Source organism: Lycium ferocissimum, unplaced genomic scaffold (genome assembly GCF_029784015.1).
Source record: "Lycium ferocissimum isolate CSIRO_LF1 unplaced genomic scaffold, AGI_CSIRO_Lferr_CH_V1 ctg3382, whole genome shotgun sequence".
Taxonomy (NCBI): domain Eukaryota; kingdom Viridiplantae; phylum Streptophyta; class Magnoliopsida; order Solanales; family Solanaceae; genus Lycium; species Lycium ferocissimum.
Genome location: NW_026725391.1, coordinates 14,687 through 30,373, shown reverse-complemented (window position 1 = coordinate 30,373; position 15,687 = coordinate 14,687). Strand labels below are relative to the sequence as shown.

Below are 15,687 nucleotides of genomic sequence, written 5' to 3'. Positions count from 1 at the left end.
TAGAAATGGAGAGAAGCCCCATCCCCTTATTATATCTACCCAATACTGATTAATCCAAAGGTTCAATAGATTAGTACTCTACGACCCTAATATAGCTTACAAAGCTGAAGTTTACTTCACTACTTTAAGAATAAGACAGCTTCAATGTAATTGAACTATGTGACTTGATACCTTTTGATTTAGTGATAACTACTCTTTACTGAATTCACATATTTGGTGATAACTACTCTTTATGAATTCACATATTTGGTTTCACAATATCCTAATACCTGTAAATTGGTAAATGGGGTACATGAACTTCGTTCCTAATAAGCTCGTCTTAAAGGCTCAAAAATCAAAATCCAAAATATCCAAATCGATTAATCCGAAATCGAACTTAAAAAATCCAATCCGATCCAAGCTTATTTGGATTGTAATTTCTTCAATCTGAAAATCGAAATTTTCATATCCAATCCGACGCCCGAACGCCCACCCCTCCTACGGGGAGCTTTTAATTTTAGAGAGAGAATTTTGAACAAAGATAGTTAAAACATACTTACACTAAAAAAGTTTTTTTTTTTTTTATTATTTTTTTTTTATGAAGTGAGGATAATTCATTAAAAAGCATACAGAAGATGCAAAAAAATTATTTACAATGTTAGTATAAATAAGTTAAATCCATACATACAAAGATGTCCTTTTTGACAAAAAAAAAAAAAACTGCAAGTTGTATCACTTAACACAAATAAAAACTGCATAACAGAATAAACTCAACTTCTATCACGGGCTACTCATTTTTCAATAGAAAAATCACTCTTGAATATCATCAACAACACAACTACATGTGATTTGTGAGGTATCCGTTTATTCTCTTCGTTTGAGCTTTCGAAGATATGAAGATATACTGATCGTAGGAATCTGTCTATTCATAGGTCTCTTCTAACATCACTGATATTTTGGGTCATAAATTTCACATAAGATAAAAACTCTTTTCATCATCAGAAACAAATCCAGCTTCTTATGTTTAACATGATGTCCTCCTCAAGCAACGGTATGCACAATTTAGTGCAGAATGATAAAATTAAAATGACGATAAATTCTTCAATACAAATGAGGTCCCACAAAAACACACACACACAAAACCTTGCTGAGTTTCGAACCTGTGCGCCTACTGAAGTCGGGCCAGAAGCAAACAAAGGATTTCTCAAAACGAATAATGCAGAATAAGGAATTAAGAAGCATGACATATAAGCCTTTAGCAGAGAAAAGCATGCATGCTTCCTTTGGGACTCAGGATACTTCCATCTTCAATTGTCTGTGTCAATTAAAGCAGTAAAATCAGGTTTTGAGAAACTAAATAGAATATGTAAATCAACTTCTAATCTATTGTTTAAAGATAAAGATGACTTTTAACAATGATGCAAAAGAAATTAGTTTTAACCTCTATAGAGACATGTTATTGGTAGAGGAAAATATAGAATCTAGAGTTAGTGGATTCAAAATATCTATAACCTAAATTTATGTACGTATACATTTTTATTTTATTTTCGCATAGTCAAGCCAAAAGTAATGAATTCAGTTGAACTCATAATCTACCTGTGTTTTATTTTTGGTTATTCACCAATATTTATCTCCTCGTCGATTGAACAATTGTCTACGAGTTGAAAACTTTAGCAAAGTCAACAACTATTCAATCTTGATATTACTTATAGTGCAAGGTTCAAATCAAGGTGGATGATGGCTCTAAATATCTAACTTTCGACAATGGAAGTACTCGAACTTGTGATGTACATTTATCGACACAACATACAATACACCCTTACCACAAGACCAAAGCATATAAAAAGCTCTAACTAAATGATACTTTTGGACTAAAACAACGAAATCAGGAAGAAGAAAAGAAAACACAGAAGGGTACTATAATATAATACAGCAGTTCATTAAAGCATTCATAGATTGCAAGCAGAATTAATGACTCAGTGCTTAGTCTTAACCACTAGCTGTGGTATAATATTTATCAATATCTAACATTTTCATAGCCCCAAATCTTTAGGGACCAATTGTAGCATTTAAAACTTGGGGATAATAGGCCCGCTCGTCTACCCTCTTCCACTTAAATATCAGACTTAATTCGCATGGCATATAGCTAGAACCTTTGACCTAAGTAACAAATCATTCAATTTTTGCCACTTGAACTAAGCCCGAGACAAACATCCCAACTTAAGAGTACAACAATTACCAACTCATGTGACATGATCATGAATATCAAGTTGGAAAATGCTAGCTAGCATATGTTGGGAAATAATAATTCCATACATGCATGAATAATATCAACTGAAATAAAAGGAACAAACTAAGAGAATAATGACACCCAGTCTTTTAACGCGGAGAATATAATACTTGAGAGGAGCACTACAATATCATTATACTGAGAAGTTTACCACACCTGATAATCTCAAAATATTACTGCAAACTCAAAAAAAAAAAAAAAAAAAAAACTCTCTTTATTTAGCACAACTCACTATAATACTACTTACACTCTATATGTTTCTTCACAAACTGTTTTCTATCACTATCTGTGAACTGCTTTCAACTCTCTCGGTATCTCTCTGAATTAGGGCGCTTGAAATGAGAAATCGAGGCTTCTATTTATAGAATAAACAAAACCAACCACCATGTTGGGGTTGGCCCAACATGGATGGAAACAAGATCAAATTCACAAGAAGTTATTTGTTCCATGCCCTCCTTAATCTTATTTAGAGCTGACTTGTCTATGAATTATCATATAAAATAAAGTGTAATGAGGTCCTATTCTCAAGAATGAAGTAAATATATTTAATAACAGTGGTGTTCAGGTGAATTTACGTGAATATTTCATTAAATTTTTCATTAGTACAAATTCTAAATAACCAAAAAAGCTTAAGCTAATAAGATAAAATAATCTAACTTTTTTTTGTCTATCCTGAAATCTAAAAGAGCAAAGTAAATTATATCACAAAGCATTTGACCAAAAGCTCTTCAATAGCTAGACTCTGGCCATAGATTGCTCATAGTTAATTTTATTCAAAGACGGATTCAGAATTTAAAATCTAGGGGTTTTTATAACGACCTCCAGTTAATATACAATAATAATTGTATTCACAATCAGGCACTTGATAAATATTTTAATACTTATACATGGTCTGGATTAAAGCTACTGAGTTCCTGTGAACCTACACGTTACTCACTGGATCTGCCCCTAATTATATCTAAGGGAAAGAGCAAAAGGTAACAGAAACTAAAGGAGGTAATTAGGATATCAAGAGCATTCCATATTTTGGTTGTAAATGAAAGTGGGAAAGGAAAGAAGCAAAAGAATGTCCATACATGTTTTTTTATTAAAAAATAGAAAAATTGGATATTATTTCAAATAATTATTGCTTTCAAATTGATCCATTATTTCTTCAAACTTGATCCGGTATAAGAGTGTGTATCAAGTAACTTAAAATTCATATATTTCTTATATCTTTGTCATGTAAGGGTCTAAATCAGAAGCTAGTATCATCTTTATAATAAAAGTCCCCTCCCCCTCTCGTTTTAGCCATTGACGACGAGCATTGAAGCTCAAAACTTGTACCGTTGTTAGAATCTTTTGCTGCTTTGAAGAGCTATAATTATTTTATTGTAAATTTCAACTCTATTTCTTTCTAAGAGTTACGTCTTAAAGATAAGATTTTAAATTTTTTCCAAAATTGGTGTATAATTTTAGGATTAGCTATGTAACACCACATAATTCTTAGATCTCTTTAAGTTTTGAAGAAAGTATAATTGCAATACCCTGTCAAGGCTACCGTTGATTATGATGCAGTGATTTTAGTAGATGTTCAGGAGTAGATTTGTAGACAGAACAGTTTATGTTTTAAGTTATTTTTTTTTCTCTCCAACTTTTTTTTGATGTATAACATCACTGTTGCGACATTATTTTTATGAAGATTTTAGAAGTTTTATGTATTTTGGTAATGATCCCGCTTGTTGTATAGTCTAATCGTAGATTTGAATTCGTTTTTACTACATTTATATTTTTCTTGTATAGTTACGCTAAAAAATTACAAAGTGCATTTCAATATCAAGTTTGTATTTCCTACATGCTTTCACTATATTTTATTGATGAACCACGAAGAGTTTTATGCATTTTCTCTATATATTCATGGTACACTTGAATTCATTATTGAACCATAAAATCCATTTTTCTGTACAATATACTTCAAAAATTAAAGAACAATTTTAATACTCCTAAAATACATACAAAATACAAGTGAAATATATTGTAAATATATTCATTACGATTCAAATCTTACGGATCAATTAGAATACACTCAAAAATACAATCATAATACATATAAAATACAGTGAATCAAAAGCCACTCTTAGGGATTAAAGTTTTTTTATGGAGTCAAGTTTTCCCATCTTATTAAAGTTACTAAACAATATTTAATGTCGACTATTGCACTCAATAACTAATATTTTTTTGTAACGAACATTTTGATTTTTAATAATGTAATTTCATTGAATATTTTTAATAACGAACACAAAACCGATGGTCATAGCATCGAGGAGACAATCTCAACTTGTCACTATGCAATTCGATTGATGAACAAATCAAGCTTTGCGTGATTTATGGAACATTAAAAAGAGATTTTTTTTTTTTTAGTTATATTTTGGGGAAAATATGAAGAGAGTTTTTGAATTCAAATTTTATGTGAATGATTAGATGTTGAATGAGATATGTGATTAGATATGGAAGAGAATGAGATTTGCGTGATTTATGAACATTAAAAATAGATTGGCTTTTAGTTTGAAAAAGATTTTTTTTCCTTAAATAGAGGCATTATTTGCTCAACAGTTCCGTGTATTTAATTTATATTTTGGCTATATTTATACGACGCGTCCAGGACCTAAATATAGGAAAAATCAGCTACGAATTGTAAATAATGAACTTGTAGTTATAGCTTGTTAAAAGCAACTAAAAGGTAGCTATTTGAGAAAATTTTACAATAAAAAAATTAACTTTTATACATAAGCGGGTAACGTTGATTCACACACACACACAAAAAAAAAAAAAAAAAAAAAAACAGTAATTAGAGGAGATTTTAGTCGGATAATTGTGAAAGAACGAATGGGTTGAGAGATGGAAGAGGATCGTGTCGATTTTAGGGCTGAGAGCATAAGATGAAATAATGGACATATGACTCCTTTTTGTGGTCTTGTATAGTTCATGTATGTACAAGCCAAATTTTATCTTCTTTTCTTACCAGGTCATTACTAAAAGGGTTAAAAAATATGAAAAAAATAAGTTCAAGAGGGTCATGGGAATCCTGTATAATTTAGATGTGTAACTGAATTTTATATAGTTTAGGAGTGTCTTTATGCTTTATCCTTAGTCTTTTTATAAGAAATATGCAATTGTATGTTCTAGTTACTTGTTTGAATTTTAAATAAATTTAAGTGGAAATTCTAACAAGTAATAACTATGCCTAATTTCAAAATAAGTTGAGGTCTTTGTATGAATCCTCACTAACTATATTTCATCATTTAAAATTATGACAGGCCAACATTATAAATAATTAATTGGAACTTATACCTTACCCCTATTATTTGTTCGCTATTTATGATATCTCATACATAAAACAATTAATTATTTACACTGTAATGTCCAAAACCATACTTGCTTCATGATGCCCTTTGACAATAATTCCATCTGTACTTTGTCTTATTTCATATGACATTCTTTATATTTTGGACTATTCCAACAAAAAAATATTGTACTACCTTTTTGTATTCGGAAAAGAATCAAATATACCCCTGTACTATCAGAAAAGGATCAAATATATCTTTCGTTATACTTTCGGTCCTTTGGCACAAATTTGCCACTAATTTTAACAGAGATCTGTGTCAAGCTCAAATCAAGAATTATAAATACCCGATTCTTTTAGAAAATCATTAATTTAACCCACCCGGCCCGACCTAACCCATTTCTTTTCATCTTCTTCTTCTCTTGAGACCCAAATATGTCCCCTTTAGAAAGCAACTGGACTTTCTCATTGATGTTGTTGCCAGCTTAGTTTCAGAACTTGGGGCCTTAAATTTGATTGTGTAATAAAGGAAATTATATAAGTCAAATCTTAATTTCTTTTTTCCTGGTTAAAATTAAAAAAAAAAAAAAAAAAAAAAAAAAACTTATATTTTTTGTGATATCTTGCTTCCAGTTTCGATTTCTCTTCCACTTGAGTGTTTCATCTAATGAATAGACTTATCAGACATCTTTTTGTTGGTGATGACACAAGCTATATAAGACTAAACAGTCTTAGGTTTTATTAGACCTAAGCTAGCTAAGCAAAAACTCAAAACCAAAGCTCCTAAGTCCTAACCCTAGCTAGAAAAGTGCTCTCAAAGCAAGATAAAGAGCGCCGTTGAACTGACAAGTGTTGTCCGTTAATGTATGCCATTTAATTGTGACATATCCTGATGGGACACACTAACTAAACAAAACAAACAAACAAAAAATAAGTAGGGATTTAAAAAAATAAAAAGGAAGCACCTCTAGTCTAGTCTAAAATCTCCACCATTGTTATAGTGGCCTCTAATTCCAGCTATTAACACCTGTCTATTACTACAGAGATGCTAAGCAAGAAGGAAACCATCAATATAACAAACAAAGAGACAACCCCAGCCGATCCCCATTCGCTGGAAACCAAGAAAACAAAAAAACACATGCCCCAATGAGTCTTTACTTACCTTTTTATGAAACCAAGAAATCTATAAGCCATTTCATTGTACTAAACACAGTAATCTAATGGAAAAAAATACAAGAAAACAGGAAAAAAGGAGTCTTTTTTGGAAGGTAAAAATGGGTTTTATGCAGAATGATTAATAGAATTCAAGAATTGAAAAATTACCATGGCTGAAGATGAGCAGTAAAAGCAACTTGCTTTTGAATGAAGTTAGTTCTTTCCTTTTCCTTTCTGATCTGAATGCCTGTTGCCTTGGCCATAGCCATTACCATAGAAGAGCTGTAAACGAGCATCATATTCAGTTGTGCTGCCTGGAAATAAACTTTGAAACCCGTCAAACCTCTGGAAGTGATGAGACAAAGTAGACGGCGAAGAGGAAGAATTGGACTGAAGGGTCCCCCTATTGAAACCAGCAAAGCTGGATGCAGGAGATGATGAAGAAATACTGAAGTTCAAATTGTGCTCGTTGTTACTAGTATTGCTTTGATGACCATTACAATTACTTCCCCCAATGGCGTTGTCACCACTGAAGGAGAAGTGGTGCTGCTCGGGTTGATGGTCCCCCGTAAGGCTAAACATTGGTGAAGACGCTGCTACTAATGGCTGTAGAGGATTTCCCAAGTAAATTTGGCCCGATAAGCCAGTAGAGTTATCGATGCCACGAGTAGATGGTGGGCCTAATAATCCTAAGGTAAAGCATTCCAAGGGATTTGTAGACCATTGCGTCGGTGTGTTTTGGTGATTGGAGCCATTAGGACTTGTGTTGGTGTTGTTGTTGTTATTGTTCATACCACCTGTCAATAGCTCGGTGAAAGAAGAGTTAGGGTGCATATTTTGGTGATGAGCAACAATAGAAGACTTGTTTTCTTTCTCCTTTTCTTTCTCTGTGGCCCTTTCCCTTGCTCGCTCCCGTGCCTTGACCCGACTATCCGATCTGGAAAGTGACAATCCAGAACCTTTGCTGGTCTCAGAATTGCTACAATCCATATTTTGTTGTTGCTGGTTGTAATTTGGATCATCATCCATTTCAACATCCTCAGTTCCAACACTTGACCTTTTCTCATCGCTGAGCTGAAGTGTATCTGGAAATGCTTCCAGAGGCGGAAGCTCAGCGACAGAAGGAGCAGCTTCCTTTAGCAGCCACTCCACAACCTTGCTCGGCTGATCACAGCCGAGCCTGTCTTGCAAATCATAGAACTGTATAGCCGTGTTCACAGAAAGGCGAACACGTCTATCTCTTAACCCCTTTGAAGTCAATACTTTGCTATGCCTATCTTTCCCTCCAGATGCACGAGAAACTCTAACAATTCTTGATGAAGGCCAACCATAAAGTTTTCCAATACCACTAAGGCCACTCTTTTTGACTTCACCTGCATCATCTACTTCATATTGGTATTGCTCATCCTCCTTATTGCTAATTCTTGGAAACTTACACTCTTCCCTCACCATACTGCAACTTTCATACCTTTCTCAAACAAATTCTGAAAATCAAGAAAACCCCCACCTCTGAAAGTTCATTTCTTGACCCAAATTTTCTTGAGAGAGAAGTAGTTAGTACTGTTCAGAGAAAACTACAAAAAGGGTATTTTTCTATGTGGATTTGGGACTTGAATTAGGGTTGAGAGATGGATAAAACTATGAGCTGGGGTAGGGGGGGTCTTTGGGGGGATGTATGTAGACGTGGGTTTTGGATGTCCTTTGAGTTGATCATGATTACACACTACTTTGGCTTTTATAATGACATATAAGAGTAAGTACAACACATATAAAGAGAAGGAAATTTATGTGTAAAAAGGCTTTTTTTTGCGGTTTGATATATCACGTTCAGCTACAGATAGGGCTTTGTTTAAATGTCAGAAGTACAGAGAAACAAGGCTTCTTTTTGCAGTGCTTTCAACACCAAAGGCCTGTGTATTTGTTCAGCAGTCAGCACCACAGCCCTGTTAATACAGTAGAGAAAAACAGTCAAAACCACAGCCACAAAAAATCAGAAGCCCTCAAAAAACTAGTTAAAGAAATCCCAAAAAAAAAATTAAAAAAATGAAGAAATATCAGATGCTTTAATCTTTACACTACAGCTCATGAGTCTTCAACACCCTATATAAGCTTTTCCAACATATCATTAAATCTGATAAGCTAGAAAAGCTAATGGTAGTTAGTACTAGTACTGATGAAAAAATCTACTACTAAATTTTTTTTTCTTACTTTCGTTAGAGACTGACCTTCCTTTGAGCTGAAACAACCTAGCTTTTCATAAGGCTTTAGATTTAAGCTATTACAAAGAGGAGGAGCAATAGGTAGCTATATATTTCCTAATTAAGAAGAAGAAGAAGAAGAAGAAAGAAGTCTTTGGAGGGTAGAGTGGAGATACTTTTCTTTTTGTGTAATTAAAGATTTGCTGACTCTAGAAATTGCATAAGTTATTGCGGTGCTCAAAAAGGAGAGAAGATAGACTACACAAACAAAAGAAATAAAATAAAGAATGACAATTTAGTTGAAACTAAACAATGTCCAGTGGGACTTTAAGTTCATTATTTACTATATATACCATTACTTAAATAGATATTAAATGTTGTTGTTTTCATGTCTGTGTCTGTATACAACAACAATAATATATTTATATACATTCATTTACCATTTTATTGTCTCATGAATGGATGCAGATTATAAACAACAAATGCAAATCCACAATTGTTGGATCTGAGAGTTTTGTGCTCTTTGAAAGGCTTCTGCACAGTAGATCAGCTCCTGGTTTCACATAAAATCAAATCAAATAATGGATAAAAAATCCTTTCTTTTATCTTCAAATGGGCAAAATCTTCAATGATTGGAGAAAAACAAAATATTGCAACAAAACAATTACTGTTGCATCTTGAACCCATTCAAAAAGTTTTTTTGAACTATAATTCACAAACATTACATTTTGCAGAATCCAAAAAGGTACAATTTTGACACCTAAATATATGATTTTTAACCTGTAAAAGAGCTCAAATTAATAGATATAAGGCTAATGAAAACAGATAAAAAAAGGGCACTCTTGTAAAAGAAAATGCAGAAAAAGGTGAGGAAGTAGCTAAGTTCAAAGTTCAAAGAATGTTACCTGTAATTCCAAAGCCACAGTCAGTTTTCTCTACACAATCCCATCAAATACAAACCCCCCAAAAAAAAAAAGATATTTTAAGTTAAAAAAAAATATGCTCACAATCAGAGAAAATAACAAGTTTTGTGTTTTTCAACCCTCATTGTTAGATCTTAAAAAAGATTTTACTTTTGAAAAAAGAAGGTATAAGTCCCCATGATGAAACCTTCAACCTTATTGCTTCCAAGTTCCTTTTCTTTCCTTTCTTTTGTGGTGAAAATGGAAAATCTTTCTTTCTATTTTTTTTATTTTTCAGATTTTTGGGGTGACAATGTAAATACTCCATTCGTCACATTTTATACGAAAGTATTTGACTTGACACGAAATCTAAAATTAAAAAAAAAAAAAACTTTTGTAATTTGTGATCCAAAATAAATCTTAAAAATTTACGTGGCTATAAATCATCTCATAAAGTTAAATTATTTCTAAATATAAAAAAATTTACTCCCTCCATTCTAATTTAAGTATCTTACTTTTCTTTTTTATCTGTCCCAAAAAGAGTGTCTATTTCTATATTTAGTAATTATTGACAAGTTTTAGAGCATAATATTTAAAGGACTATATACATTTTTTATTTAAAACCACAAAATTCAAAATTCAATTTTTATTTTATAAATTTCATGTTCAGTTAAATTAAGACAGGAGAGTATTTTTTTATTTATTTATTTAAATTGACTAAAAAGAACGAGTAGCCGTACTTCAAATAAGAAAGAGAGAGAGAGAGAGTAGAATAAAGTCCTAAGGTCAACATTCGAGCATATCTCAATGCTAATCGTGTAAGTACAGACGAAGACCCATTTTTCTCTTTCCCTTTTTTTCTTTTCTTACGCCATTCCAAAATATATTTTTCACTTTTTGCTGCCCCTCTATATTCTTTTATTTCCTTTTTAGTTCTATTATTTTCCTTGGTCTCAATTTATCAACAAAATTTTGTTGAAAAATATTTCTATGAATATGAGTGATCTTTCGTTTGCAAAAGAAAGCTAATACTACTCCCTTCGGTTACATTTTACGTGATTTTGTTTAATTAAGCACGTAGATTAAGAGTTTTTTTTTAAAATATGATTTTTACATCACATTCAAACCATTCATTAAATATGTATCAATTATGAATTTAGATCTCAATGACTTAAAAAAATTAGAATCTAGAAGACATAAGTTTCAAATTTTGGCCTCATCTCTAAATATTAGTGTAATTATAAGATATTTGAAATTTGTGTGACTACAAAAATATTTTTTTTTAATACACTTCTTAACTATATATGGGGTTATTTCATTTACTTATTCTAAACACGCCAAGAATTAAATACTCTTGCTCAAATCTCTCTTCCCTCTCATGTATTTGTCTTAAATATTCATTAAATATGTTTGGTTTGACAATTATGATGTTGGGAAAAAAACCCGATCATAATTGGTTTGGTTTAATTTTAACTAAAAAAAAAATTAAGCCCAAACTTGACATTACATGTATATAAATTATTAAAATATTTTATACATAAAAAATTTACTTATAATATAATTTATTCATATCTCTTAATTTTTTTCATAATTTTTGTCTTTTAACATATTATTTCAAGTTTGGGCTTAAAATTTTGAATGCTCCAATAAGATTTATAGCTCATAGTTATTAGTAACTCAAACAAAGTCAAAACCAAATCTATATCTATATATAATATAAAGTACAATAGGCAATCACATGTAAATATCGTTGGCATTTATCTTTTTTCTTCATTTCTCTATTTTATCAAATAAAATAAAATATTAAAAATTTCATCCATCCACCCATAATAAAGACTCACTCACCATTTAATAGCATTATATATGTCATTATTCCCCTATGATTATTGAGATTACTTTGTACTAAATTTATTAGCAAAAATAATTCATCTTTTTTTTATTTATTCATTCTTTGGTTTATTATTGTATTAAAGAAAGACAGTGGAAAATTGTAAGAAACTTTTAAAATTCCATTAGTCGCCTCATTTCTTTTTAACAGAAATCCCATCAATTGCCTCATTTATTTATAAGTATTTACACCTTAAATATCATTTGTAACCTCCACACCCAAATACAATCCTCTATTAATAACTCTTATGAGTTTTGACCGGACCTTTCCCTCTTCATATTACCCCTCCATTTTCTTAAAAGTTTCCAGCTTTTTGAAATTGTGATTCAATGTTGTCGTTCTTTTTTCCTTTTCCTACTATCTATATGTTAGGTAGATTTATATATATTTGATTTGTATTTGGGGACTTTTTCCAAATGCTTAACGTTAGAATAATAATCATCACTCTTTCCTGTTTTTGTCACCTATAGTAATTGATATTAGTATGAAATGTTGTGCTTTAATTTTTGTCCGAGGCTTTTTATGTTTGAATTACTGAAAATTGAAAATCAAAGGTGATGAAAGTCTTAGTTTCCTGTATTTCTTTCTTCCCGTTATGGTTTAAAATTTTACATATTTTGTTGATTTTAGGTTTCTTATTTTCTGCAAGATCGGCGTGTGAATTTAGTGGATTTGGACTATTTTGGTTTTGAAGATATTGTTAAGTTGTTTTTAAGAGCCAACCATTTACGTGGAAGATTATTTGTGGGAGACGGAGTCGCTCTTCAAGTTTCCACTACCCATTCCTATGAAGGCGGAGCTTCATTTCTCGGTGTTGATTTTCCTTAAAGCTCTCAAAATGTAAGTAAAACTGGATGATGGATACTAATTAATTATATTTTTTGTGCTAATGACGTTCAATATAGAGTAGACAGAGAGAGCGGGAGGAGATGAAGGTCAGAAATTCTACCGCGAAAACATCTTTCAGTGGCAACGAAGGGACAAGAAATAAAATTGGGTTTCGCTTCTATTTTTGAGCTGGAAAACGAAGAGCTTTACGGTTTGAGGTGCTTTTTATCGTTATATCTTCGTTGTTTTCTTTTGGTGGATTTTTGCATGAGCAAATATTTTTTAGGCAGTGAAAGTATGAAGTTTATGAAGACTATTGTAATTTCTAGTCAATTCAAAAAATTATTCAGTAAGATTAAAAAGGAATATGACCGTTGTATTATTTTATTATAAGTATTATCTAAAAAAAATCATATCAATTTCAAGAATTTTATCTTTAGTTATTATGTCTTTTAACAAAAGAACATATTATCATTTTATAGTTTAGGCTTAAAATTTCACATTTTAATTACTTAAATTTCCACATCATGTTTTATATAAAAATGTATTTAAACTAACCATTTTTTTAAGTTTAAATTAATATAGTTTATATAATAATAGCTTTTTCTTTGTGATATAGTCTCCCTATTTTTATAGTCATTTACCACTATTTACCTACAAAAATCTTTTAGCATTTGATAGGGTTATATTTTCATTATTCACACTCATTTTGTTTACTTAAAATTTTATATTTAAATTTCTAGACAATTTTAGACGTAATTCAATGATTAATAATTATCTTCGGATTAATATATTATGTATGAACGTTTTGCATTGTTAATTTAAACAAAGAAAATATTCTAATTTTGAGCAAAAGTTAGGCAGGTTTGCTTTGTCATTTGTTTGACTATGAAAGTGGGAGAATCCTTCGATCTTCCTTATAAGAATTAATAACTTACTAGTTAGCAAATTGTACTTTTTACATGTTCTATCTCTAGACCGAGAGTTTATAGATTTTTTTTTTTTTTTTTAGATTGCGATGTTTATCGTCATTTTCATTATGTAATAAGAAGTCTCATTATTAATTTTGATTATAGCTAAATACATATATTATTATTTTTTTTTTTAAAAAAAAAATCAATCATTATTCACTAGTTAATATTAATGCTAACAAAAGTAATTCAAGTAACACTAGGAATGATTTTATTATATTATGTCATTGTTAATTTAAACAAAGAAAAACATAACTTAATTTTCTTTATCATTAATACTTACTATTCTTTTGTATTTTTAGATGATGATCAATTATGCCTTATTAATTTGCTAAATATATTTTTATAGTTGAATATTTTATTACAATGCATCGCTAGTTTCACATTTTTATTCTTTTCTTAAGAAATATCTAATTATATAGAAAATATATTTGAAGTAAAAGTTATATATTGTATGAAAAATTTTGCAAAAAAAAATCCAAAAAACCCGAGAAAACCGAAAAAAACCCGAAAAAAACCGAGGTCGAAAAACCGGACTTTTATTGGTTTGGTATTTGAAAAACCCGAACCAACCCGGTCCATGTACACCCCTACCTCTCATTATGCTAACTAGTATTAGTACCCGTGCGATGCGCGGACAACATTAAAAATTATTATCATATTAAGAAGAATTGTTTTATATATTTGAGCACTTAATAAAATTCAATTATAATCATAACACACAATTTTCTATTAGGTCTAAAACAATTTCGACACCAAAATTTTTTATGCATTATCATTCTTTTGCTAACATGTACTAGCTAAGTTCCTAGGTCTGAAAAATTACCAGTTATGACTCCAAAAAAAAAAAAAATCATTTATCTACCCTTATTTTTTTAACACACTAGATCAACATTGTACAAAAATGTTGAAGTTAAAAGAAAGAAATCATTCAACTTGCTTTAAACATTGTAGAACGTAAGCTTAGAAATTATCACTGTTAGAAACAATTCAAGAAAACTAACCACACTCAAACGGTTACAATCACTTTTGTTCTTTAATATAGAACATAAATACGAAAAATAGGGATTAAAAAACATTGTAAAAAAGAAAAAGAAGAAGATAATACATATTCCTAAATTTTAGCAACTTTATAAATTGTGGGTGTACTTTTTGGTTTTGAAACCATGCGTGCTAAGTTAGTTTTTCTTATTTATTTATTTTTTCTCTTTTTGTCTTTTTATTTTTCTTTTTTAAAATAGAAATTTCCTGGTGATAACGCTTGTATCTTATTATCTTTTCATCTCTTATTACACATAGATAGATATTGATTGGATTGTATATTTTACTAACTAGCAATACCTACATATGAATTCTGTTTTATTTTTCCAACTTTGTTAATTTCATGAAATCAAATGGTTTTTCTTGTAAAACTATTTTGAACCATCCAAATTAATCTACCCTAAAATGATAGAGAAAACAAATTATTCTACTAGTAGTACTTAATAGCTGAATATATACATAGGCAACTGCAGATGTAACTCATGAATTGATTTTACTTCATCGGTTACCCTCAAACTTAGGCAACTCACTCTTATATGTTGCCTCTTCATCACAACAATAGCAGTGTCATTAATAATAATGTTATAAATGACAATAAATGCGTTGTAAGAGATTGCCATTTTTTATTTTTATTTTGGTTTCTCACGCAATATTTGGTGTCCGTTTTAAAGCTCCGAGCGTGAGATCCATTTAAGATGAAGTTTTTTTCTTTCTTTTTGACAAAAGTGTTTGTTTGTTGATCAGAACCCAATATACACACTTAATCAGAACTGGCGGATCCTCTCTATCAGTTGAGGGCTGGTGGCACCATTTGGACCACTAGTTATCTCCCGCAGCCCTGGGGCCTCTCGAGCTTAACCCGAATACAAAGTTGTTTGTGTATTGCTACCAGCTCATATAGAGCTGTGGCGTGCATGATTTGCCGAGAGTAGAGAGACCAAAAAGATGAAGTGCTTTTTATCATAATCTTTTTCTATTTGAATCTGAGATCTCTGATTAAGCATGAAAAGCTCTTATTCATCCACCATAATCCTCGATAGTGATTATCATTTTGATAGATAATCTTAAGTAATAATATTCACCGAGCTTTTCCCTTCTCTTCAGATCAGTTTG

General features: G+C 30.8%; 1 protein-coding gene across 6 annotated transcripts; it reads right to left on the bottom strand.

Moving 5' to 3' along the window:
* Positions 1-621: 621 nt before the first annotated feature.
* On the bottom strand, positions 622-10,002 carry LOC132044058 (transcription factor TCP2-like). 6 transcript variants are annotated; one of them, XM_059434541.1, is made up of 4 exons: positions 9,850-10,002; positions 9,385-9,497; positions 6,915-8,689; positions 622-1,294 (listed from the first exon to the last, which is right to left on the bottom strand). In XM_059434541.1, exon 3 carries the CDS (start codon positions 8,196-8,198, stop codon positions 6,960-6,962), a length of 1,239 nt encoding a protein of 412 aa, XP_059290524.1. In that variant the 5' UTR covers positions 8,199-8,689; positions 9,385-9,497; positions 9,850-10,002; the 3' UTR covers positions 622-1,294; positions 6,915-6,959. The 6 variants fall into 6 exon arrangements, with proteins under 6 accessions (XP_059290524.1, XP_059290526.1, XP_059290529.1 ...); XM_059434543.1 differs by lacking the exon at positions 9,850-10,002 and adding an exon at positions 9,613-9,824; XM_059434546.1 differs by lacking the exon at positions 9,385-9,497 and having other exon boundaries at positions 9,850-9,870.
* Positions 10,003-15,687: the final 5,685 nt, after the last annotated feature.